This window comes from Anopheles maculipalpis, chromosome 3RL (genome assembly GCF_943734695.1).
Source record: "Anopheles maculipalpis chromosome 3RL, idAnoMacuDA_375_x, whole genome shotgun sequence".
NCBI classification, from domain to species: domain Eukaryota; kingdom Metazoa; phylum Arthropoda; class Insecta; order Diptera; family Culicidae; genus Anopheles; species Anopheles maculipalpis.
Genome location: NC_064872.1, coordinates 4374560 through 4398991, shown reverse-complemented (window position 1 = coordinate 4398991; position 24432 = coordinate 4374560). Strand labels below are relative to the sequence as shown.

The following is a 24432-nucleotide window of genomic DNA, read 5'->3' as shown; positions in this document are numbered from 1 at the left end:
GTACGGTGGGCAAGGATGGTAAAGGGGAAGGGCTTGATAAATGCTTCCCCATCGCTCACTAATACCCGCGCGTCGTCATCGATAATGAGCTCGCTTGTGGGGGCTGGCCAGAAACTGATGGCTAGAAATAGACTAACCGTCGACCGTCCAATGGCTTAGGACTAGGCTTAGGAACGCAAGCGACATCATAAAATAATGCAGAGGTGTAATGAGTTCGATCATAATCGACTGAAAGTGATGCCCATTAGGATTGTTTGGATGCTGGAATGGGAAGCAGTTTTGAGCGTTGAAAAATTGCTAGCATGGAATGAATGAGGAGAAAAAAGGAATGAAAATCACATTAATTGGAAACTCATACTTTAGAACATTAGAAATGTCATACGCGTATCAGATGGTTAGATCACAATCTGAAGGATTTATGTTTATTATGGAAGGTTTTTCGTCATTTAAAACACAAAAGCGAACTACCAACGTAGAATAAAGAGACAAATTATTATAAAAAAATACATACACGAATTTTTAGAAGTCATTTAATTGTACAAAACAATCGTAGATAAGACACATTAAAGCGTAGATGAACAGTCGTATAATAATTCAAATTCTGATGAGGTTTGTTGACATTATTTTGACTACATTTGCTAAATTGATATTTTTTTTAATCCCACGACTGCAAAAAAGTAATTAAATTTTATTTAAAAACCGTACTAAATTGGTACAAATGTCAACTGTGCAGACAGCGTAACTCCAGTCTAGTCTAGTCTTCTAGAAACATTAAGCCTTTATCAAGATGTGATCAGCTACTGCTGAGATATCACATTATTCAATTACTCTCAATTTCTCATTACGCTGGTGAATTAAATAATAACTTTAAACGCAAAACCAATCCATCCTTCTACACCATCTAAACACAAACACATAAATCACAGCACAAATATGCTAGCGTTCATTTATTTATTCTTTCGTGTAATGATTATATGGCATTGTGCTTCTCTAATGCATACATTACTCCCAACGATCACTTGAAGGAACGAAATGCTCATGAGTGCGCCCAGTCATTTTCAGATTCGAGAGCAATCCACGGACTTCAGATCGCCCAACCTGCAATAATGCGATGAGAGAGAGAGAGAGAGAGAGAGAGAGAAAGAGAGAAATAAACGGCCTTAAAGCAAAAGCAAGACAAACTCCCCAAAGAAAACGGAATAAATCGCCGCGTTCCCGAGCGAGTGCGATCGCTGCGGCACGGTGCGCCAAGGCTTTCCCACCCATTTCCCCTCGTCTACCATCCCAACCCCTTCCGCACGCACCCGTCGAGCTGGTGTGGTGAGAGAAATGAGGACCACACACGTCGATTTTTGCTTCTTTGCTTTGGTGCTGTTTTGCTTCGACACCGTCTTTGCGCGCCACCCCTTCTTAGGGCCCCTTTCTGTGGGTGAAGTTTAAGCCTGCTAGAGTTGATGTTTTTCTCACCGCCATTCCTACCCACCCCGCCCGCCTCTCCCACCGCCTGTTTGCTGATGGTGGTGGTGGAGCACAGTGCTAAAAGAAAACCATTTGGCCGATTCCGAGCTGTTCGTTGCTTCCCGTGTGTTAGAAAGCACGCGCTAGAAAGGGAAAGAGCAAACGAATATCTGTGTGTGTGTATGTATGTTTATGTTTACAGCCCAGTTCGATCGACAGTGGGATCGACTTTCGACGGGGTGTTTTTTCCTTTTTTTTTTCTTCTCCTTGGCCGGAACTCTTTCTCCAACCGACCGACCGATGGATGGATGGATGGATGGTTTGACATGGATGGCGTTAAACGTGTGGCTGCGCATCTTTGATGCACACACGATGCGTGATGTGTGAACGAAAGGAATGTGGTGAGCAAAACTGTGCGTTCGAAAAATAGTTGTGATACGAAAGCTTTGGCGCGATTTGTTGTAACGCCGATCATCCCGCGAGCGATCGCACTTCTTTTTATTTTCAGGATTTTTCGAGGCTTACAACGCAGTGCCAGAAGAATCGGTTTTTGCTAATGGACAATAATGTTGTGTTTCGCCAAGCTCTTATTACCGGAAAATTGAGACAAATGAGAATGGTTGGCAAATTTGCACCATCCATCAAATGATTAGGACAGCTAACAGTGAGAAAGGAAGATCGTTGATTGGAGTTTTAGTTAAACGTACTGCAAAAAACATTTTTAAATTATTCAAATCTACATTTTTTGAATTAAATATCCACCACTCCACTCTTTTGAAAATAAACTACAACATTTGAAAAATCAATCAAAATCATAATGAACTATTCACACATTAGGAAAAGACTATATTTTTTTAGATAATATTCCTGTAAAGCAATTAGATAACATTCTAAAACCAATTCAAAACATAATATACAGAGGCTGAAATAGTTATCGAACACGAAGAAAAATGTCAAAGCGAATTCTTATAAAAATTCCATGAAAAATACATGAAATTTAAGCAATATTCTTCAAAGAAATACATGAAAAACATTCAAATTTACGGTAAAGTTATTAAGGTACATCAATCTAAAAGAAAGTCAACATCAAAGCATGACAAACTTGGCAGGTTTCAATCCACAACAGTTGAGAGCAAATAGAATAAAACTAATTATAAATAATAATTTAATTCGCTTCATTTCAGTATCACTTCTCACGTGAGATTTGTTTTTCATTCGTCCAAAACCTTCCACCACATGTTTCAGTAAGTCTGCTCCAACTTACTGCACAACGTAAATAGAAACTCAATCCCTTTTTTCGCCTGTATCGTTCTCCTCGCCCATCATGGCCGTTTGCAATAAGCTGCCTAGATTTCATTGAATAAAATTCCTAACCCTCCCCACCCTCTCGTTCACCTTCCGGTGGACACACACACACGCACGACAGCGCTCCATTTTGATACAGATTTACTAATTAGCGCAAAGGCCCCGCGCACAAGCGAAATGCAATTTTAATTGAAGCAAATGATTGTGTGCCCGACGGCAAGGCTCGATTCTTCGGTTCCGTGCGAAAGGATCCGTGAGACGCTGTGGAAAGCACTTTTCCCGGGGAAAAATCATTGCCTCCATTTTGCTGACGGAATGCTTTGCTTCACACTTTCGCTGCCAGTTGTCCGGGTCGTGTCCGACCCGGATAGTAGCAGTGGCTGTCGTCGCTGTTATCGGTGTCCTCGGATCGGGCGTGCGCGCGCACGCTCATCAGCGATCGCAACTCACGATCGTGGAAATAGCGGAGGTTCCTTTTTTGGGGACAGCCTGCAAGAAATCGAGAATCGGATGTATTTGGCTATTTGAAGAGTGGCCGCTTAGCGAGTGCGTGTGTGTGTGTATGTGTTGGTCTTTTTTGTGATTGAAACGTGCGCTGACTAATTAATGACAGATTACTAACGGAACCAACTATGTACGTGTTTGTGTGTGCGTGTGTGTGTGTGTGTGAGTGGTGAGAAAATGCAGTACCTTTGCTACCAAGATCCGTCCCAGGACAGGTGACGGAAGATGACTTTTCTCCACCATTTTCCCCATCCCAGACAGTGTGCAGAAGCGAAATTCCGAGGTGACGATTGAATTGCCAACCATCCGTAAAGCGTGAGAAGGAATTAGTTGGCGTTTAGGCAAAAACATTTCCTGCGTGTAAGCCAACAAAAAAAAAATGAGGAGTGAAAAATAAGAGTCCAATTTCCAAACAGAATGGCGAAATTAGCACACCACTTCCACGCTTTTGAAGTACACAGCAAAACAAACACACACACACAGAGACCGTTTTGTGTCGCTAATGAGCCGCCAACAGCCGGGCTGCGACGACAAAGACGCAATGCTAAAGACGACGCTCGGGGAAAATAATGAGACAAATCGTGCACACTTAATGAGAAGGCCCTTAGTTGACGAGCCGGCAGCGTTGTCTCATCATCCCATAAAGTCCCGGATGGACTCCAATTTGGAAAAACGGCCGAGCGCCGTTTTGTTCGCCGGTGGCGCATCTTTGCCGCGCTTTGTGTTTGTTTTCAGCCCTCTGCTACTGCTGCTTCTTGAGAGATTTTTCTTTCATCTCTTAGAGCATCGACTTCGAGGCTAAATCGACTGGAAAGCAGCGATAATTAATTTAGAAACAACCAAAATCAACAACCAAACACAAACATAAGCAAGGGTGCGCAGTTTTCCATCGATCTTACCCGGGGCACTGTGCGTGCGTGTGTGTGTGTGTGTGTGGTTAATCTTTCCGCAACATTCCAGAAGGAGACGATCACAACAACGATGCTGATGATGATCAAAAGAAAATCGTACTCCAACCGAATTTTGAAGCAAGTTTTGTGTGACAAACAGACAGTCGGGAAAAGCGTCGCCGTATGCGCTTTGTTGTTGCGTGGAGGGGGAGGCGAAAACTTGGCATTGGCTTCAGCTAATTAGTCTCAGTGTCCGGACTAATAATCATTGGTGCAGGTAGCATGCGAGACTCGAATGAATTTCCCTTCTCAAGATGAAAAGAATTCCTCACGATCGCTCGACAGTGGCGCATGATTAATCTGTCCGATGATGTTTATGTCAGATGGAGCCGTTTGCATGAGTGTTTAGGGAGTTTCGCCTTTCGCCTGGGTGAAACAATGTCGACGACCTTTTTTGAGTGACCTGTATGCGGGGAATAGATATTTGATACGAATTTTTGTTTATTATTTTGTAAACATTTAGCACGCTTGGTACCATCTTTTGAGGACTTCTCGGATTTCTCGGCGTGCAGAAGAAGCAATTTATAATATTTGCTAAACGAGCTAAATGTTGAGGAATTTTCGCACTCGGTAGATATTTCTGACATTAAAATAATGGAATGAAAAATGACTTTTTATTAAATTAATGATTTTTCAAATTCAATTCCAATTTTTAAGTGACGGACTTTGCCTTTCCTTCTCTCAAGGGTGTGATCCATATTTGAATCCTTTGTTTTTCAATCCTTTTCTTGCTATTATTTAAAGCAAATATTTATACCCCTTTTTTGCTTCTCAATGAACGTGAAACCCTTTTCCGCTTGTTTGTCAATAGGTAATGTATGATGTTTTGTGCTACCTGTATTTTCTTCGAAGAGCAGTAATACAGAAGGAATTTTTAAGAAAGAACATTGGAAGACTGATGAAAGAAGAAAGAGCTAAAGCCTGATGGATAAGGTATTGAAAGGACAAGTACTGGACGAGTGGCAAAGGCGATGCCACACGACGCGATGGTCTCTAGAGAATAAATATTTACGAATGGAAGAATAAACCAAAGAATATCTGTGATAAATTAACTACGGTGAGGAGTCTTTGCGACGGTTCGAAAATGTTTTGGTTGGTAAAATTCTTAGGATTCTAAAGCAATAATTGTCGATATTCCATGCAGAGAGTATCTCTTAAAGTCTTTCTTCAATATTTTTATCCATTTTGTTTCAAGCTTACTTGTCTACATCGCTTTACTCACTCATATTTCAGCGTTTATTACACTCTTTTACCTTCATTACCATACTTGTGATGCAAACTAGTAGCAAACACTCGGCTTTGAAATTATTGCCGAGTCGTCCAGGACCATATTACATCACCGGACACATTATCGAAGCGTTTCTGGTTAAAGTCTCTTTCATTGGACACTTTTCGAGCTGCCTTCCAAGTGAACGAATGCATATGCAATCCTATCATGCAGGAGGATATCCTTTCCTGCTTTCCTGAAACATTCTGCAATGGGAGACATCGATTACCGGACCTGGTATATTCTGGATGGTGATTCAAGTCCTCCTGTTGTGAACAATGGTCCAGATTAGGACAGTAGCCGAGTAAACATAGACTTTCTTTACTTATTACTTATTTCATGTGGAGTAAAAATTCCAGACTTTCAAGCATAGTAAAATCGTCAGTGTTGGGCACCAAATACCTAATAAAACGTGAATTATTTAAATAAAATAATTAACTAAGAACATTTTCAACCTACAAGTTCACTCTGATACCATCGTGCTGCCATCCATTGAAAACGGGGTAGTGTGATGGAGAATTTCAATTAAATTGTTTGAAATTTTACACTGAACATGGCAAGCACGAATGGCGAGCGGCGATTGATCCCTCGGATTTTTTTTTTTGTCGCGTTCCTGCAAGTGGACGCCTCTCATTTTGCACAGTGAAGTGAGTTTTGCTTAAAACTCTGTACGCGTGTAATCCTTTCGTTATTGAACCTGACCAGAGAGCACGATAATTTATGCATCTGCTATTACACACACTTCAATTTGTTCCATTTGTACGCATCCGCTTGCCGAACAGGATGCGACACCTTCACTTCCGACGTTTAAAAGCGCTATTTACAACACCTATCCCTCGAAAGTGACACACACACTCGATAAGGATTCGATTATGATCGTTTTCCAGTCGGTAAATTCTATTCGGACTGCATCCACAGCTGAAGGTCGAACCAAACAGAACTCCATTCTGGGCCACCTGATCCCGTAAGGTAAGGTATGTTGGTGTCTGGGATTAGAGTGCAAAACCGACCGAGAGTTCCAGCCAGGGAAGTAATCCTAATTTATGTGCCCTCCATATTTCCCTATCAAGACACAAACCCATTCCTTGCTCCATTCCTTCAGGCAGCAATCCGACCGAACGAACGATCTGCGAAAAACAGGCCCCAGAAATGTGATCATTTCGCATCGATAATCTCCCATTCCGTTGACGTTTTTCAGGTTCGCTTTTTGCACTGGAAGGCCACCACCATCACCACTTGATTGGTTCACGGATTTCCTTGATCCGATTGCTCCCTGGGCTACCGTTTTTCGGGGCCTTTGGTGAGGTTGAGGTAAGTGCCCGTGGCAAACGGTAGCTGGTTCGAGTCAGTCGTCGGAACACAAACAGTTGTTCCACTTTGCATACCACCCAGGTCGTCCGAGTCGTCGTAACCGGCGTATCGGGGCATCGAAGGTTTTGGAATAAATTTTGCTGCCAGAGCTGCTGACTGACTGCACGCGGCTTCGGCACTTGTCCTCCTTCTTTTTTTAGTTTTTTGCTTTAGCATGAAGAGGAATCGGATACACTCCGATCACACAAAAAGTGGAGCATTTCGAGTGGATGTGATTCATTAGGTTGGCAAGGGCTTGCTAGTTAGACTTAGAGAAATTGGAAGAAGGCAGAAGGCATTTCGGTATTTCAGAGTTAGCAGTTATATCTGTACTTTACTAAATCCTTTTTAGTTACGAAAAAATACAGGAAAATGTTGTTAAATATTACTCCAGCAAAATTGACAAACTTGAGCTTCAACAAACTTGCCAGGATCACACAATTCAAAAATTTTGCTTGAATTATTTGAAGGACTCTAGTTGGAGAGTCAAAACTTCTGTCCCAAAAAATCTGGGTAAATTCTTTTATGATGCATCATTGACTCAAATAAGCAAATGGGCTCTCAATATCTGATTCTAATTTATGACCCGCCACATATTATCATCAGCCGATGATGAAATTCAATCAAAACCAGCGTGGAAGAAGCGAACAAGAGGGACAAAAACGAAGAAGAGAAATAAAGCGCAGCGCTAATATCTGTTCTCTGTCTGTCCATCCGTCCAATTAATTAAATCAGAACCAAATTTCTGCCTTATGTCCACCATGAATAAACCATTACACTCCATTAATCATCCGAACTGCCTTACCCGGCCCAGTTAGTACGTGGCTCTGCTGTGTGAGGGAAACCGTTTAGCACCGACTCATCATCCTTCGCCATCATCATCATCATCGTTAGAAGGGTTTGGCCGCCGGTGGCGATGCTTTTCGAAGGAGGGGGCTCCAGTTCAACTGTGTCCGGCGTTTGTGGTTGCAAGTCAGTCGAATATCATTTGCCTGCTTCCGGATGGTGTGGGATAGGTGTGGTGAAGCAGGTCCGCCAATTAGAACTGCTTGTTAATTAAACGGTTAATCATTAACAAAAAATCACATCATATCGCGACTTCAGGTCCAGGGAAAGGGCCATTCGCTTTGATCCGGGAACTACGATAAGCTACAGAGGGGACTTGAATAAATGGAACCCGTGTTTACCAGACCTTTCAGATCTTAGTGCAATGAGCCTTGTCTCTGCGAGTTTAGATGTGATCGCAATCAGCCATCAGTAGCCGAGGATCTTGAAGGATCCTCTCTTCAAGCTTTTCATCATTTCCAAATATCTCGAAACGGCCTCGTTCGACTCGACTCTGTTCCATTTTTCGTCTATCTCGTTTCATCAAATATGCTAATTATGATCTTTAACAAACCTCCTCAGCCAACGAAAAAAAAAGTGCACCTATTAATTGCAAAAATGGTCGACACTTGACACTCACAACCATCCGAACATCCAACAACATCAAACGAAAACACATTTCATAAGTCACTCCACATTTCTTAGCCATCGAAACAAGCAAACAGAAGCTCTCAGTGAGTGCTTTTTCTCTTATGCAGGCTTTCAAATGGATAAACCTTCAATTCTATTGTTGCGAGTGCCAAAAAAAAACCTCGCTTGTGTTGAGAATCGCCTCACTAAGCCCAAGGTGTGATTAATTGATGCCCAATGTGCTTATGAAAGTGGGTGCCCGCACTTGGAATATTATATTCAAATTTCGCACTCATTCCTACCTGGCCGGTTGCTACTGGAATTTACGGCCAGTTACAGCCATGTGTTTTTTTTTCTTCCCCGAAACACACCATCAAACAGTGAACATCAACCGAAACGGTAGCCATTGGTAGCGCGAAAGAGCTCGCGGATTGGGCAACACGAACAACATAGCGTCGAACATGATCACACTTCAAATCGGCGGGCATCGGAGATTGCGAGCATAAATAAGCAAAGGAAAGGAAAACACCCAGTGAAAACGGTAGCGAAAAAGAAAACATGATTAGGCAACGGACCAAAAAAGATGACCAACCGAAAACAAAGAAAAAATTAGCATATTAGATGAGAAGAGGAGCGCCTGTTGTGATATAAAAAGAAATGCTGCTTTTATAGCATCTTTTCCCCTTTTTTTGTTTGTGGTTGTGATATAATAGTACGTTTCTCACTTTCTACACAATAAAGAAAGCCTGTTTAAATATGTTTTTGAATATTAGATTTTCATACTTTAATTTACTTCTCCTTCTCCTTCGACTTCTGCTTCTTGTAAGCAGTTCGCCATATCACATGAGAGTGTGCAAAAGTTTGTGTTTTTTCTTGTATGTTTACATCTTTTGTTTGTGCTTTATGATATACATATTTAATTAAGCAAACTAATACACCATTTCTGTAGTTAATTTGATTTTCTTTTATGTGTTTTCCTTTTCATTTTTCTTAGGGACACTACTGAACAACTGCACATGTCATAAAACAACTCTCTTTCTCTCTTTCTTCCTCTCTCTCTCTTACACGTTTATATGCTATAATATAAAGGGGCAGCATAGCTATAATTATAGATAATATAATAATACTTGCGTTTTGCAGTACTTATCTTACCGAATTCCTAGTGATACCTACTAGATAAATTGAACTTGCACAGAAATTGCAGCAATTTGCATGAAGGTATTCTCAACGGGTTTTCTAGCAGTGCTCTTTTCCTTTAGAGTGAAAAATATTTGGAACATCTAACTGCTAATCTGATAAACTCTTCCTGCCATTGAAACCGTTTTGAGGCATTAATTGCTTTTACTTCATTTTAGCTTGGATGTGCTTAATTCGTTCCAGAAAAGAACTGGTTAGGTTGGTTTGTTTCATTTGCCTCATGTCTAAAGTACTACAGCTTCGAAAACTTAAATAAAGCACCAAATAGAACTCTTTCCTTACACTCAATACCTCCTATCGATTCTCTCATATTTACAGTTGACACGCCACTAAATCAAATACTAAGAAAGGACACAACTACCAAGAGAGCTTCCTAAGGGAGATAATAATTTACAGTGGATATAGGTTACTTCGTGTACTTAAAACCATTCTAAGTAGATATTTCTATAGGGTCTGTGTTCTAATTATTATTGCTTTTTCAAGTTATTGACGTCCACTCCAACATCTTCCATCCAGGGAACGCCATCACCATTCAGGAATCCTCCGTGTTTTTTGTTTTTTCTTTTGGGAAAAGAGGAAGTTTGGCGAAGGACTTCCACTTTCACCTCCACGTCTACCAACTATTGCACCGCACCATCATCCCTGTCCGTGGTCCGCTACTTGTACCCTGTTTGGTGGGGTGGATTTCAGACAAAAGGGATTCAAGGGATCTGGCCGTTCATGCGCATCTCGAGCTCCTCCTCCTCCTTCGTGAGCGGCACGGTCGAATGATTGTACAGACCTTGGGCCATCAGCTGCAGGGCGAGCGGGTTCTTCTCCGACGAGCTCTTCTTAATCTTGGCTCGCTTGTTCTGGAACCAGATTTTGATCTGTGCCTCGTTCAGCCCAAGCTCGGCGCTAAGCGTTTGCCGTCGCTTTTCCGTCAGGTAGCGATTTTCGTTGAACTCGTTCTAAAGCGGGTAGGGGGGGAAAAAGAGGACAGAAAGACAAATGAGCAACGATTAGAGCACGGAATGGTAAGAGGCCGGACCAAGAGGCACTTCTTATAGCAAAATAATAAAAGAGCAGTAATGTGTAGTAGGTTCGTCGTGAAAAGTGCTTACCTTCAGTCGTTGCAGTTGCGCATTGGAAAAGGCTGTCCTCGGGCGCTTCTCCTCATTGTCGCCCTTTTCCTTCGGTTGCTTCGTACGTCTGTATCGTGGACCTGTGGTAGAGAGAAAGAGAGGAAGGGAAGCGAAATTAATAAAAATGTCACTGGCTTTAACGACACACGGGGACGCATGCAGAAAATCTTGCGCTAGGCCAGCAAACCCACCCCCCGGTGGGGGAGCCTGGTTGGTGGCAAGATCTTGGGTGAATAAATAATCATTACTGTCGCTCTTATCTAATTCAATTAACCGTGCGGATGAGATAAAGGATGGACGGTGTTGGGGGAAGCAACGAAGCGATCGTACCGCCGATCGTTGCAGTTGGTTTGTTTGTTTTGCAGTAGTTTGCACCGTGCGGAGTACAGCACACAAAGATGGCCGTCGTAAAGGAAAAGGGAGAAAGCTCGCAGAAGACTTAAGACCCGATCCTACTGAGCTCAACTAGACCTGGAGCTGTTGGATGTTTACGATTACGCTTGGGAACTTGCGACTGGTGGACTAGGATAAGGAACCTTTAGAGACTCAAATTTCCGTTTCGCTGAGGTTCATAAATTTTCTCCACAACGCTTTCGCTATTTTCTCCCCCCCAGCACCCAAATGGTTGGAGGCTCGCTTCATTTAAATTAGACGAAATAAATAATCGCACTAATTAATGAGACCCCAGGAGCAAGACAGTGAGAGAGAGAGAGAGAAACCAAACGAGACCATTTCCCTTAGTTAGTTGCAGGGTCAGCTTCGTAGTCAACAAACACCCCGTTTTTGCGCCACAGCGAATAGAAGGTTAATTAATATATTAATTCGATAATTAATTCGAGCCACCTTTCTAGAGAGTGAACTGAAGAATTCTTCGTTCATATGCTTTTGTGGCGGCGCTCGGTGTTTCTTGGATGAATATTAATGCCCTCTACAACTCACTCGAGCGGGTTTTTATCATAAATTGACATTTTAATAGAAGAAAATAAAAAAAAAAATCCTCCAAACGCTCTCTTTCTCTCGACGTCAAATAAATCGTCACAAATGGAATGGAATAAAATTTTGATGAACGTCAACGGACGCGACGAATTCTCATAAACAAAGAACTTAATCGCTTCACAGGTAACCTTCCCAAAAAGGGTTTTTTTGTTTTGTTTTGGGAGTTTCGGTGCACAAAACCATATTCCAGAGAGAAAGAAATGCCAGAAATTAGTGACCGTTTAACACAAACACACCGACTTGTGTTGAAATTGGAAGGTTAAAATACTTCTTCAAGAAAGGGTGCTACTGTGGAATCTGTTTCGTTCTTTGCTTGAATTTAACTCGTTGTGCTGGAACTTCAAGAACTTGAAGCCATTTTTTGGGTGGTGTACATTCCTAAAAATAAACCCAAAAGAGTAACGCGCTGGCCGAACCCATTTGTTCACACAATTGTAAGCAACAGAAAAACAACTCATCATTGATAGTGATTAAATGACAACGACCAGCACGCACGCACGCTTTCCCACTTAACGCCGATCGATAAAAGACACGGGCGACGAAAGCTGACGTTTGGTTCCTACGTCACATAACGCGCATTGAGTCACCACCAATAACGCGTATTGAAAAATGAAACCCCATTAAAAACTAGTTAAAACGAAGGCAAGATACACCCAAGTGTTGTCTCCTAATCGAACCCCGAAATCGATTTCGGGTACTTGGTTGGGATGGATGTACAAGAGAATAACAAAAAAAGAACGCTACGGAAAACACAGCAGGAGATTGTCGATTGACAGATGAGCTGTTGACAAAGACTTGAAATAAAAAATACAGGGCTTTGGTTGGTTGGACACGATTGGAAATTAATTTGTTCAAACGGCGTGTTTGACAAGCTGGAAAGCACTACTAGCTGGCTTGCCTTCATATAACCTTCTATCTGATTTTTTGGGGAGCTCACTTAAACTCGTCTATAGAGTCACTTAAACAGTTTGCTTTCTTTTTACGATTACCGGCCAACTTTTATAGCTTCAATAATTTTATAACCCGAGAAGCGAAGTTTTCCCTTGCTGCTTGATGCACGATCTTATAAAACAACACTACATCGGGCAAGCAAACTCCTCTTTCGCTTCTAATTGCTACTAATAAATTGAAATATCAGCCAGGTTTATTGGTCTTAAAGGGTTCTTGCTTTATGGAAGAACTTGCCTAGCTTACTAGCTTGGCTAGAAATTCTACCGGGCCATAAAACTTCGTCCCTGGGGAAAGCTAAAAACCCGGACCGAACATTCGTACCCAACGGTCGATAGTAAATTAATTAACTTTGTGCCTCTTTTCTTTTGCCGTAGCGTTAAAGCTGCCGCTGGGTAAATGAAGCAATTCCCGTGCAACTTTTGCACGAATTTATCGAGTACATCCACGATACTTCCCGAGACCTCGGTGCGGAGAACGGGGCGTTGAGTTTTTGACTCAATTAATCGAAGGCGAAGAAGTGAAGAAGCGAACGAGCTTGGTTGGAGATGGCTATCGCTTAAAGCTTGCAACTTGCAGCTCGCGCAAAGTCCTCGGCAACAAAATGGTTCCCCGAGCGATTGCAATCATCATCATTACTCTGGACGAGTTTTTTTTTTGCTCTGTTTTCTGTTTGCGAAATGGCCGTAATTCATTTATTATTTCTTAATGTACACACATGTACATGTAATGTACATGAGCAAGAGCGAATGCAACAAAAAAAAAAAGGATCAAAAGTGAGGATGAAAATAAATCCTTGCTGGGGCTGTCAGGGCACAATAGCAAGTAAAATTAAATGATCTATCTTGGTTTCTAGCTACAACCGTTAAGCTTCTTCTCGAACGAGTCAAACAAATATGGTGCGACTCTCGCTTAAGGAAGAGAAGCTTTAAAAAAAAATATGCATTTCATTTTGCCCACAGCTTATCGACAGCAATAGCTCGTACTCCCACCCGGTAGGCGCTTTCTTTCGACACTAAATTCGCCAAACTTCCAGCATTCAAAGCGGAAGTCTCGCACACATTCTCTCTCTCTCTCTCGTCTGTATCTATTCTAACCCCGAGGGTGTTGAAACGTGTTGAATATCGACCCGCGGGCGTCAATCGCCGGGAATCGGCTATAAATTATCGAAAATTTCAGGGCGCCTCTCGCCTTTTTTTGGGTGCTAATGAGGGTGCCCTGCAGTGTGTCCGAAAGGAAAGCGTTCGAGCTATCGAGTTTCGAAATAACAGCGATAACAGAAATATGAGGGCTTATGAATAAATTATCACATGTTTCCGCAGTCGAGGTGTATGGGTTATGACAGCCTAGTATTATCATTCAAAGGGAGTACAAAGCAGCCCGCAGCAGTCATCAGTCTCAGCACTGATTAAAATCCTATAAATATTGTAACATTGTGCCACCGAGGATTAGATTTCTCCGCCAAGGAACTTTGGAGTCATTAACATTGAGGGTGTATATTGATTCAATTATCCGTCCAACAATGCGACAAATGGCAATCGATCGACATCTAGAACTATTTCATTGACCTTTTTTCCGTTTCCATCTGCTTTGTTTTGTGCTCGTGTTGTGAGTATTTCTTGTCCACGGTTTGCGGTTTTCCAGCCATTGACTTGGGTATGATTACTGTTGTGTGGTCCCAAGAATGACAGTTGACACACAAACTGAAAAACATACTAATTAGTGGTCTACTTGTTGAAAAATGCAAATATAAACTACTCCTCCCGTAAGAAAAATGGGTCTTATTATTGATTTCTTTTGCCTTCCGTGTCCATGTCACCCGTTAGCTGTCAACGGTGGTATGTAATCAAATTGTTACTCCTCAACTGTCAGCACAAGACTATGCTAGCGGCCTATCGGAACGGTCTCTTCCCTTTCCGAAACGAAACTTACCAGAACTCGGACGATCGCTGTATCGCGTGCAGTAAACCCACGCCGGCCACAGATTGCTACCATTTTCGCCATCTTTCGTGCTGCTCGTTTCCGACTTGGCATCGTCCGACGACTCCATCCCGGTGTCCTGGGAAGATGATCCCGCATTCAGCTCCGAGCTCACCGGTTTCGGAATCGGCTTCGGAGTGGCTTTGGTGGTAGGAGTAGCCGTATTAGAGCCAGCATGCCCATTCGAAACTCCATTCCCGGCTGGTGCCGATCCATTCAGACTGCCCGTGCCGGCCACATGTTGTCCAATCTGGGACACCGTTTTGCACAAGCTGCCGAGCGGTGGGATGTGAGGTTGCTGATGGGAGATGGAGGCAGCAGCAGCAGCTGCCGTTGCGGCCGCCGCCAACGCTGCCTTTGTTTGTGATTCGATCAACTTCGCCTGAAACTTCCGGTGGCTGTTGATGATCTCTTCGTGCAGCTTCGGATAGCTGGCAGCAGCACTGAACCCATTCAGAAGCGCAGCCCGATGGTCCAGGGCGCTTGTTTTGCGACTATAGTCATACACGCTCCCGGTGGGACTGCTCGTGGTGGCTGGGGTAGTGATGGCGGAAGATGCGGACGAGGGAGACGCAATGTCCCCATAAGTGGCCGGGCTCGGTGCAGACATTGAGTCCTGCGTGGAGTCACTGTCCGTGTGGTAAGGATGAAGGGGAAGTGGTGTGGCCGAGCTGCTTCCATTGCTGCTGCAAAGCCGTGGACTTTTGCTGATGTCATACGGCCGGAATAGGCTGTCCCTTCGTTCGAGCGGTCGCTGAGGCTGGGGCACGATCGGTTGGTGCTGAGACGGGTAGTAGTGGTGCAGGCCGGCATGGTACGCAGGATGAAGCAGTGCTGGATGGGCTGGATGAAGCATATGCTGATGAGGGTAGGGCAGGAGCATTCCCGGATGGATCGGTCCGGGACTGTTGAGTTCACGGACTTGCTGCTGTGCTGGTGGTGGCTGATCTGCGGAAGTCTTCCCGAATCGATCGCTCAAGATGTTGGAGATTGAGAAGGATATGTTGCCCGTTGAAGCGTTGGTCTGTGGCTGGTGTGGGGACGGCTGCTGAGGCAGGTGATGATAGTGTGATGGAGGTAAGAGTTGCATCGGTGGCATCGGTAACATTCCCTCGCTGCCCAACGGTTCCTGCTTGATGTGTAGCGGAGAGATCGGTACCACTAGCGACATCTCGTCGCGGGTAGGCGAACTTGTGGCGCTAGCAGTGGTGGTCGTTGCGGGCAGCGGACTTGCCGTTGCCATCGTAACCGTGGTGGTGCTCGTCGGGCTCTGGCTACTGTGGTGATGATGCGGTGGACTCGGAGCACTCTGTGGACTACAGCGATCTTCTAGGGCCATGGTCTTTGCGCACTAGAGCTAAACGCCTTGTTATTATCTGATTGCGAATCAAACGCGCACAACACTTGTTTTGAGAAAATGTTTTAAATCTTCACCTGTCTTCACTGACACCTTTCAGCGGTGCTTTAAGGATTTCGTCACCTCAAGAATGAACCTCCGTAAAATCACACGTCCAGTACACACACGCACGTTCGCATTTATCGCACCACAACTTCGTTCTGTTGGCACTTGTGCATCCACAACAGTATTCAATCACGCTCGTCTGCGTCTCAATTCTCCACTTCTCTTCATACACAAGCACACAAACACATACGCGCGCGCGCCCTTTATGCCGTCACGAAACATACAAAACCCCTATCCCGGAAAAAAGCCCGAACACTCCTCGAAACTCTACGAAACTTCGGTGCGCACGGCCGAGATAAATTGTGATGTGACAATGTCTGAAAATGAAATGAAATGAAATGTCAAACGCACCCTGACTGACAGTCTCAATCTCGCAGACTCCCGTTTTCCCACCGCCCTTTTAGCACGTTTCTCCTCTTCACGTTCTCCATTTCTTTCTTGCACGTGCACCCCGATCATCCCTTCCCTTACAGCGAAGGGGTAGTTTGTACCTGCTGTGTAGGCCGCAGTAAGCTGTACAAAAGAGATCGCAACACAGCGGACATTGACCAGTGAGAAAGAGAAGCAAATCCATCTCGCTTTTGCTTGTAGTGGTGAAAACATACACGAAAAAGAGGCGTGTTTTGTTCATTGCACCCTTATCCGTCAGTAAGAAAGAAAAAGACCACAAGAAGCAAATGAAAAATGCAGGGGAAAATGCTTTCGATCAAGTGTGTGTGCGTGCACGTTTGAATACAACTCTATTACTGCCAAGCTCGCTCGCTCGCTCGCTCGTTTCTTATGCCCTCTCTCGCTCACCCTAGACCACACACGTCGAAAAGGGGGTGCGTTTTTCCGTTCCCCATTTTCTTCTGCTGCTACCAACTAAACCTACGGCTGGCGGTTCCACGTTCACCCGCCAGAACCGGCCAGAAGAGAATCGAGATGTTATTTTTTCAATTGTATAATTTTTGAAATTAACCCCTCACATGTGACTGCACACACGTGTTTCGCACCCCGTGTGGCCCATGCGGAACATCGCTCGCGAAAGATCCGCACGGTGGTGGAAGAGAAGGAGGAGGAGAAGGAGAGTGGGTGGCGTTGGGTGGCACCCGAACGGCGTGTCTGTGTGTGGTATGGCTGTTGCTCCTTGCTGTCGCCGTCGTCGACTCGGTCCGTTTTGCTGTTGTCTTTTTGGACAATGTTTTGCACATTCGCTTTGGAAATGGGATTTTTTCGGTGGCAAATATCCTTCGCAAAAAGGATGCGCGTCTAGGACACACGCCACAACGGTGTGCGGTATTGTTTTTTTTTGTTGTTGTTTGCTCGCTAGGCTTTGTCGACGGGGACGATGCACCTTGAGAGTTCTTCTGTCTGTTTCGTTTCGCGAAAAAACGAGTTTTTCATGTTTTTCCACGTGTGGGGTCTCGGGTTTTCAAAAAATAAAACAAAAAATTTTCCTCCCTGGCGCCAGTAGGCAGGCGTCTTTGCGTGCGTTAACAATGACGCTTTAGCAGATGGCTAGACATTGGCAGATGTGTTTGTAGACATAGTGAGAACGACTTTTTTGTGATGCGAAAAAAGGATGCTTTTGTCTTAAGGAAAATGTCTAGACATTGTAAAAAGTTTGTGCAAGAAATTCAAACAAATAGTAACAGCAATAGAAGCAATATTTTACAGCTCCACAATATTCTTAGAGTGAAGTATGATAAATAAACAATTTGATGCTTAAATAATCTATTAAACACCATTTTCATTTGATTACAGAGGTTCTTTAGTTTCTGAGACTAAATTCTGCTCTTTTACAGATTCTACCTCTAATGCAATAATATTTATGATAGAGTAGGATGGCCCGGTAATATAGGCGACAGCGGCGCCGGTCTTCATACGACAGGACCGGTGCTCAAATCCCATCCGGATCGTCCCCCCGTAGTGAGGACTGACTACCCAACTACGTGGTATCAGGAATCCTAGTAAGCCATTCAATGGCCATTCAATAGCAACATTAGCATGGAGAAGCCGAAAAGCTTATTCCAAGTACTTCCCAAAGCCTCTGGCCAGGCTCTGATCAAGTCAAACGCTGATCAAGTCTTAAGGGTCCCTTTCTTGGATGAATTTGTCCGCAAATTTGCAGGACAAAGGAGACTGAGCTATGACTGAGCTAAAGGATTTTTGCTAAGAGTCACGTAGCGATTGGGCCTGATAAGAGAGAAAGCAAACTCTGAGTTGAAGAAGATCTAATACATCTGTATTTATTTCTCCACCATCAGGCTTAGCAATTACGTTTACAATTTATATTGCAGAATAAAATTAACAATTAAAATGAAAGAAGTCCTGCTGCGAAACATTATAAAACAATAAAACAAAGCTTGCAAAGTAACGTTTTGCTTCCCAAGAAACCACAGAAAAACGGTACACCCGGCACACACACATTCCTTCTCACGAAACGGCCAACAGATTTCGCTCAATTGTCGATTGTGCGGTGTGGAAAAACTCATTACACTTCACCAATTTTTTACTTCTTCTCTCTGCTGTATCATTATTAAAGTCTTGGTGTTTCTATTTTTCCGTTTTTTCTTGTAATTAATTCGTCCAACTTCAGTTGCGGAGCGCTCGCAAGTGTTTGTGTGGTGCCGCCTTACAGGCAATGCGGTGCGCGCGATAATTGCACATTGGGAGGGCGGGCTTTGCTCCAAAAATTCAGAGTGAGGTGCCGCAATAGACCGCTGGAATCCTGACCATTGTGGGCCCCCTTTTCTCGCACCACCGGCTTCTACCTCACATCCGGTCCGGATTGCGATTGCAAAAGGCACCTGCACCAGTAGCAGCAACCCGGGTGAAGGAATGCGGCCCGGGAAAAGCTCCACTCTTCTAATACTGTAATTTAAGCCCACCATCGTCAGCAGCTGCTACTTTCAAGCTGTGAACGGAAATCGAAAAAAACAATAACCGTAAATAAATAAACAATTAAAGCCTAATTGCGCGGACCCAATCATGGTTTCGCAGGCGGCACCGTTGGTACTCTTCAATTAACACCGAGTTCTCCCGGGAGGGGAAAATTAAGTCCAGTGCTTCCTTTTTTCTTCGCCCGAAAAACAAAAAAAACCATTCGCTCCATCGTCTAATCCATCGGACTTATCCCGTGAAACCGTAAGCAGGGAAACGGACCAGTGCGCGGCCATTGCGTCTAAAAATTCCACCGGCTAGCTACGAAGTAGTTCCACTAAGCCGCGTTTGCGCCACGATGAAGGTGGATTAATTTTTCTTTTTTCTGTCCTCGTTTTTTTTTTATCTCCTTTCCGTTGATTTGTGCGTAATGCCAGTGTGTACAATGGAGAAGGCTTGCTTCTTATGTTTTTTGTGTGAGTGTGTGTTAAAATCGGAATTTCAATAGGAAAATTACCAACCAACCAACGAACTGAAACCTGTGTTCATGTGTAATTTAAAAGCTTCCCCTTTTTTTTTGGCGGCCTTCTTTTCCTCCATTACCGGTGCGTAATTGCAGGCTCAATGAATTCAATGGTCTACAATTAACCCGATTAGAATTCGATTCGTTGTGCGCCATCATGCAGTGCGCCCATTTTAAGCCAATCTTCAAACAAAAAAAAACCTCCCAAAAAGTACTGCGCACTGTACTGTGCCAGAATGAGAACGGAAGCGGAGCACCCTGAAAATTACCCATTCGGCGCAATTTCGGACGCAATGTTCGGTGCAGCAACCCGTAACGGAATTCCGTGATTTTACCAATTACGGTGTAATGCACATGGAGCGGAATTAAAAAGCAATAAGAGAGCCGAGTATTGGTGATTTAGCATCTAATTTGCCTCTTAAATTTGGCATTTCAAATGGAGCATTTTTTGAAGAAGCTTTTTCCTACCGATAAGCTTTGCTTGAGGTGCTAAGAAGGTTAGAAAAAGATCACCTACTATTTGTCTGATGATTAAATTTGCACCTTATTTTGGTGTGATCCGCAACGTGGCTGCTACCCAAACAATCATTGGAAACTCACTGTTCAAACTCGATCGTTTTGAGGATCTAAATATAGCTGTAACAACAATCGACCATATTTAGCACAACAAAAATGACTTCAGTTACCACGCTGCAAGAGCGTGATCGTGCCTTTTTATCATATCGGTGTGATGTTTACAGTCAAATCAATCGAATGTGTCAATTGAATCGATGATTTCACAATCATTTCTAACGACTGAACCAACCCTGATCGATCAATTACACTGTGGACCGTTCAATTTCGAAAGCTCAATTTCCCAAAAATAGATCGCGTTGGTCGGCGTGGTGCTAAAAGATTGATCGTTTGACACATTCGTAGCATTATTTAACGAGCTAAAATTGACTGTTTGAGTAGAGTTGGGAAATCCTTGAGCTGATCACAGCTTTCGAACGATAATTGGTAATGTGTGCCACGCGCAAGTCATTTAAAGCGCACACCAAGAACTTCAATGTGCCCTTTTTACGTGTGTCCTTCGTCTTAAGCATCTCATCACAAACCTTCGATCAAGGAATCACCTACAATCCGAGGACACTAATTAAGCAGCAGTCGCACGACTCGCATTAAATAGCGACAAGTGACGAATGCATATTGGGCGACGTCCCTGTGAGCTCTGTTGATGTTCAATGCTTAGCGAAAATGTGAAGGACAAACCACGGTCACACAAGGCCAGTAATCCTCCTCTCTTCTGGGAGTGAAACAGAGTCTTCTTTAGGGAAACAACCAAGATGGAAGATGGACAAACAAAACAAAAAAAAAACAAACAGGGAAACAAAATCAACGGGATGCCTACGGGGTTTTCGGAAGATGTCAACCGAACCTGGCTACCGTTTCGAATGGTAGCCGAGAACAAGTTCCTGGAATCCCTTGTGCCGATCGATCGATCCCATGGAAGGATCAGCTGGAGGTTCTGGATGGCCTTCGGATTTGAGGGATGGATCGGAATCTTGAGGATCAACGGAACCGCGTGAAGCGTGCCATCCATTTGAAGCGAAGGTCTTTCCATCGACTTCCGAGGACACACTTGACAATGGATCATCTTTTGGCTCGGAATATTGACATGCTGACGAGAGAGACATAATTGAGAATTGAAGGGGGAAAATAGCTCCGTGAGGTCTTTTAGCTGGTCTTGAAGCAGTAAAGACTGAACTTGATGAAATGGGCCTAGGTTCCAACAAATTTTTACTTTTTAGTCTCCTTTGTCTGGCGACTTAAAGATGACTAGATGATCGTCATTGTGGAGAATAATTTTCCCTTTAAGACATGCCTTTCTTTGATTTTTAGACCATTATTAAATGCCATATTTTCTTCCATCAATTTAAAATTTTATTTTCTTCTCAAAAAGTCAAGAGCTTCTATTGGTTGCTCGAATCCCAATAAGAGAAAACTTTAACCTAAAATGCATACAGTTTTGTTCGAAAGAAAAGCGTACAGAAAAACGGATCAGCGGTCAGTTTCATAACTTGCAAATCGTATTACACCGTGTCTTCATTTGGTTAATGTTCACAACAATTTGCCTTAATGTAGCCTTCTGCTGAGCAGACGCGATTATGAATTTCTCTCGCTCAAGAAAATTAAACCTTCCAAAGAAATTGCCCCAAAACTGATGATCATACTTCAAGAGGAAAGTGCTCAATCGTTTCTCTATTTGAAATGAAGCACGTCATACATTTTTCCCTGTCGATTGCAAAATGAAGAATTTCAAAACGCTTTACGCCTTTTTCCAATTTTTACCTCCCCCAATCCCTTCGCATAGCATGCCCGATTACCGATACGCACGTAGCACCGTGCTGTGTAAATAAATGATTAAATTATTTCTTTATCAAGCTTTCGCAAGAAAACGCACCAACCAATTGTGTGTGTGTGTGTGCTTGGGCAAACCAAGCACACGGTCTGCAAGCGGGGTCTTTATCGCAATCGTGGCCCTTCGGAATGGATGGAATTATCTCGGTTGAACATTGGCGAGCTATTTTTCCCTTGCAAGCCCCTTTTTGCACTAGCGTGCGATCGAGAAATCGATGGCTTTGTTTTGCTTTGCAACTTCAAGTGAGTTGATCCGGGTGTGGAAAATAAAATAATGGCTTCGTTTTTTTTTTTTTGCTTAGTGCTGCCTCTTGCAGTCGATAAGGATGCGAATCGACACGGACACTCGCTTCACAAGAGTCGGCAAGAGAACAAAAGGGCAACGGCTACCCTACTGAGGCTGCGACTTGGCTCTTCTTCCTGTGGCTCACAAATCATGCCACCGATTGGTAACGGATTTATCAGCCTCGATTAATCGATCGAAGGCTTGCGCACCTCGTACCGGCATTATTGGCTGGCGGCATTTTACACGTGTAAAACCACATCCAGACAGACACGGGCACACACAAAGCGAGCGAGAGTCGGTAGGTGATCGGTGAAAATGAGTGAATTCAATTTACGAGACAACGATCAAAAGCGTTGTGCGTCGCGGTTTCCGGCACTTTTTCCCCTTTTTCTCCATTGCCTGCGTCTTGCTTGTGCAGACAAAGAATGCAACCGGGCGTTTTTGCTACACCGTGGCACGGTGTGGATGTGAAAACAATTGCGAATTCTTGAGCCTTGAGAGGAGGCGCGATTCGCGATCGCTTAAGTGAATTAACGGTGTGTTAAGCGAGCAAGATCGCCAAGAAAAGTACATCCCATCCCATCCCGAGATGCAACGATGTAGCCTTGAACTGGTGCAACGCATTAACGGATTGGTTGTCTTGTTAGGTTGGACGCTTTGATTGAATTGTTTTATCCTGTTTAAATTAATTCCAACCAAACAACGCACCATTAGCATCGAGCTTCGAGGGAAGCAACACCGACAAAACAACGCTCGAAAATCAATTCTTCATCAACATTAACCTCGAAACCGGTTCTTTGCACGATTCAGAGAGATACGCGAGTGAGCACTAATTTCACGATCAATGCCAAACGGGCAAAAAACACATCGCCGATACCTCATCCTAGCGTCATTTTCATCTTGATGAAATAATTAAAACATTCACCTTTTTTTTGAGCGTGGTGGCAAACAAAAAACGACCAACGATCAACGATCTACGCTCACGCATCCAATCAAATGCGAAGCAACAGATTTAGATTTCGTGATCATTGACTGACGATCGTTTGACGAGTGTGGTGGAAGAAGATACACACACGCCAAAGAAGCGAAAGGATGGCACACGCGATTTGGTTCGTGTTTGAAGTTGGTTTGGGTTGATGGAAATGGGATGGGAAATTAATTCATCAAATTCAGTTTTTTCAGGCAGTTTTTTTTTTCCAACAGCTGGGATCATCGAGGCGCGAGACTTGAAGTTTAGGTTATGAGATTGTTGGTGAGAAACAGTCATGAAAGGATTTTACTGTTGAAGCAGTTTAATTCTTAATCCATCCTTCTATAATTTTACTATACTGCAAACTTTTTCATGTTTTAAATCGAGCAAAAGCAACATTGTTGCGATGCCTTTTTAAAATTCGAATTGTATAATCTGAACCCATTAATTTAAATTAATTTCTACATGATATTTCTTTCGTATTTATTCTTATGCAAATGAGGCCTGCTGTGACACGCCGGGCAGTAGTTTTAATGAATTTGTTCGTTGGAATCAAACCCGAAACCGACCCAAAAAAGAAAGGAAAAAAAAATCATCCAACTAAAAAGCGAGCATAAAATTCAATTTCGAAACTTCGAAACTCTATAGTGAGAAGTTTTGCTCACCGTATGAGAAGTAAAGGCGGAGCATACTGTCCACATGTTTGCCCTTGCCGAAATGGTGTGCATGCGTGAGTAGAAAGGGTGGAAAATTCGAATCGAATGGGAGGAGTTAGGCACCAATGGCTTGGCGAGATGAGATTCGTTTTTCTTTTATTTACTTCTCAACACATAAGTATATAGAGGCACGTTGGTAGTTTTTTTTTTTGTTCGTTGTTGTCGCTTCTTGTTTGCTGTATTTAATAAACATGTTTATCATAATTATTACATTATCTCGCGCGATTGCTAAGAAGCTAGCGAAAACGCACGTTACAACGTCGAAGAAAGGAAGGAAATGTAAAGGAGAAGTGTAAAAGTAAGTAAAATAAATACATGAAAAATGATTTCTAGAAGGTTTCAACGCTTCGGTACCGTGCGCGCGATGGAAAAACGAATGGAAAAATAACAAATGATATCAACGTCGGGCGCGTATCGATCAACGTTCGCTGACAGACGATAAAGACGTGTGCCGTTTTGATGCATCCACTTTTTTACCCCACGATCGGGGAATGCATAATCTGCCCGGCCTCACACATTCGAACCGGTTGCCAGTACGCATCTTTAAGCACATTGCGCACCGGGCCTACCACCAAGGTTTGTCGTAAGGGCTGTTTGGTTTAATATTATTATCATTAGCGTTGTGACGGAAACCCGAAAGCAAGAAAGCTAATGAAAACGTTCACAAACAAGCGTT

The 24432-nt window shown here is 43.4% G+C and overlaps 2 protein-coding genes across 2 annotated transcripts in view; one reads left to right on the top strand and one right to left on the bottom strand.

Annotated features, from left to right (window-relative positions):
- LOC126564216 (uncharacterized) overlaps positions 1 to 24432 on the top strand; it is a 444146-nt gene that overhangs the window by 206598 nt on the left and 213116 nt on the right. The window lies entirely within an intron of this gene.
- Positions 10185 to 15896, bottom strand: LOC126564414 (segmentation polarity homeobox protein engrailed). The gene is made up of 3 exons (XM_050221455.1): positions 14487 to 15896; positions 10590 to 10690; positions 10185 to 10436 (listed from the first exon to the last, which is right to left on the bottom strand). Exons 1-3 carry the CDS (start codon positions 15871 to 15873, stop codon positions 10188 to 10190), a joined length of 1737 nt encoding a protein of 578 aa, XP_050077412.1. The 5' UTR covers positions 15874 to 15896; the 3' UTR covers positions 10185 to 10187.

What these genes read in the sequence shown, in the direction of transcription:
- LOC126564414 (XM_050221455.1), bottom strand. Translation starts at nt 15,873, where the DNA reads ATGGCCCTAGAAGATCGCTGTAGTCCACAGAGTGCTCCGAGTCCACCG. An exon ending in CAGCGATCGTCCGAGTTCTG is followed by an intron (nt 10,691 to 14,486) that starts GTAAGTTTCGTT and finishes TCTCTACCACAG; the next exon opens with GTCCACGATACAGACGTACG. An exon ending in CGCAACTGCAACGACTGAAG is followed by an intron (nt 10,437 to 10,589) that starts GTAAGCACTTTT and finishes TACCCGCTTTAG; the next exon opens with AACGAGTTCAACGAAAATCG.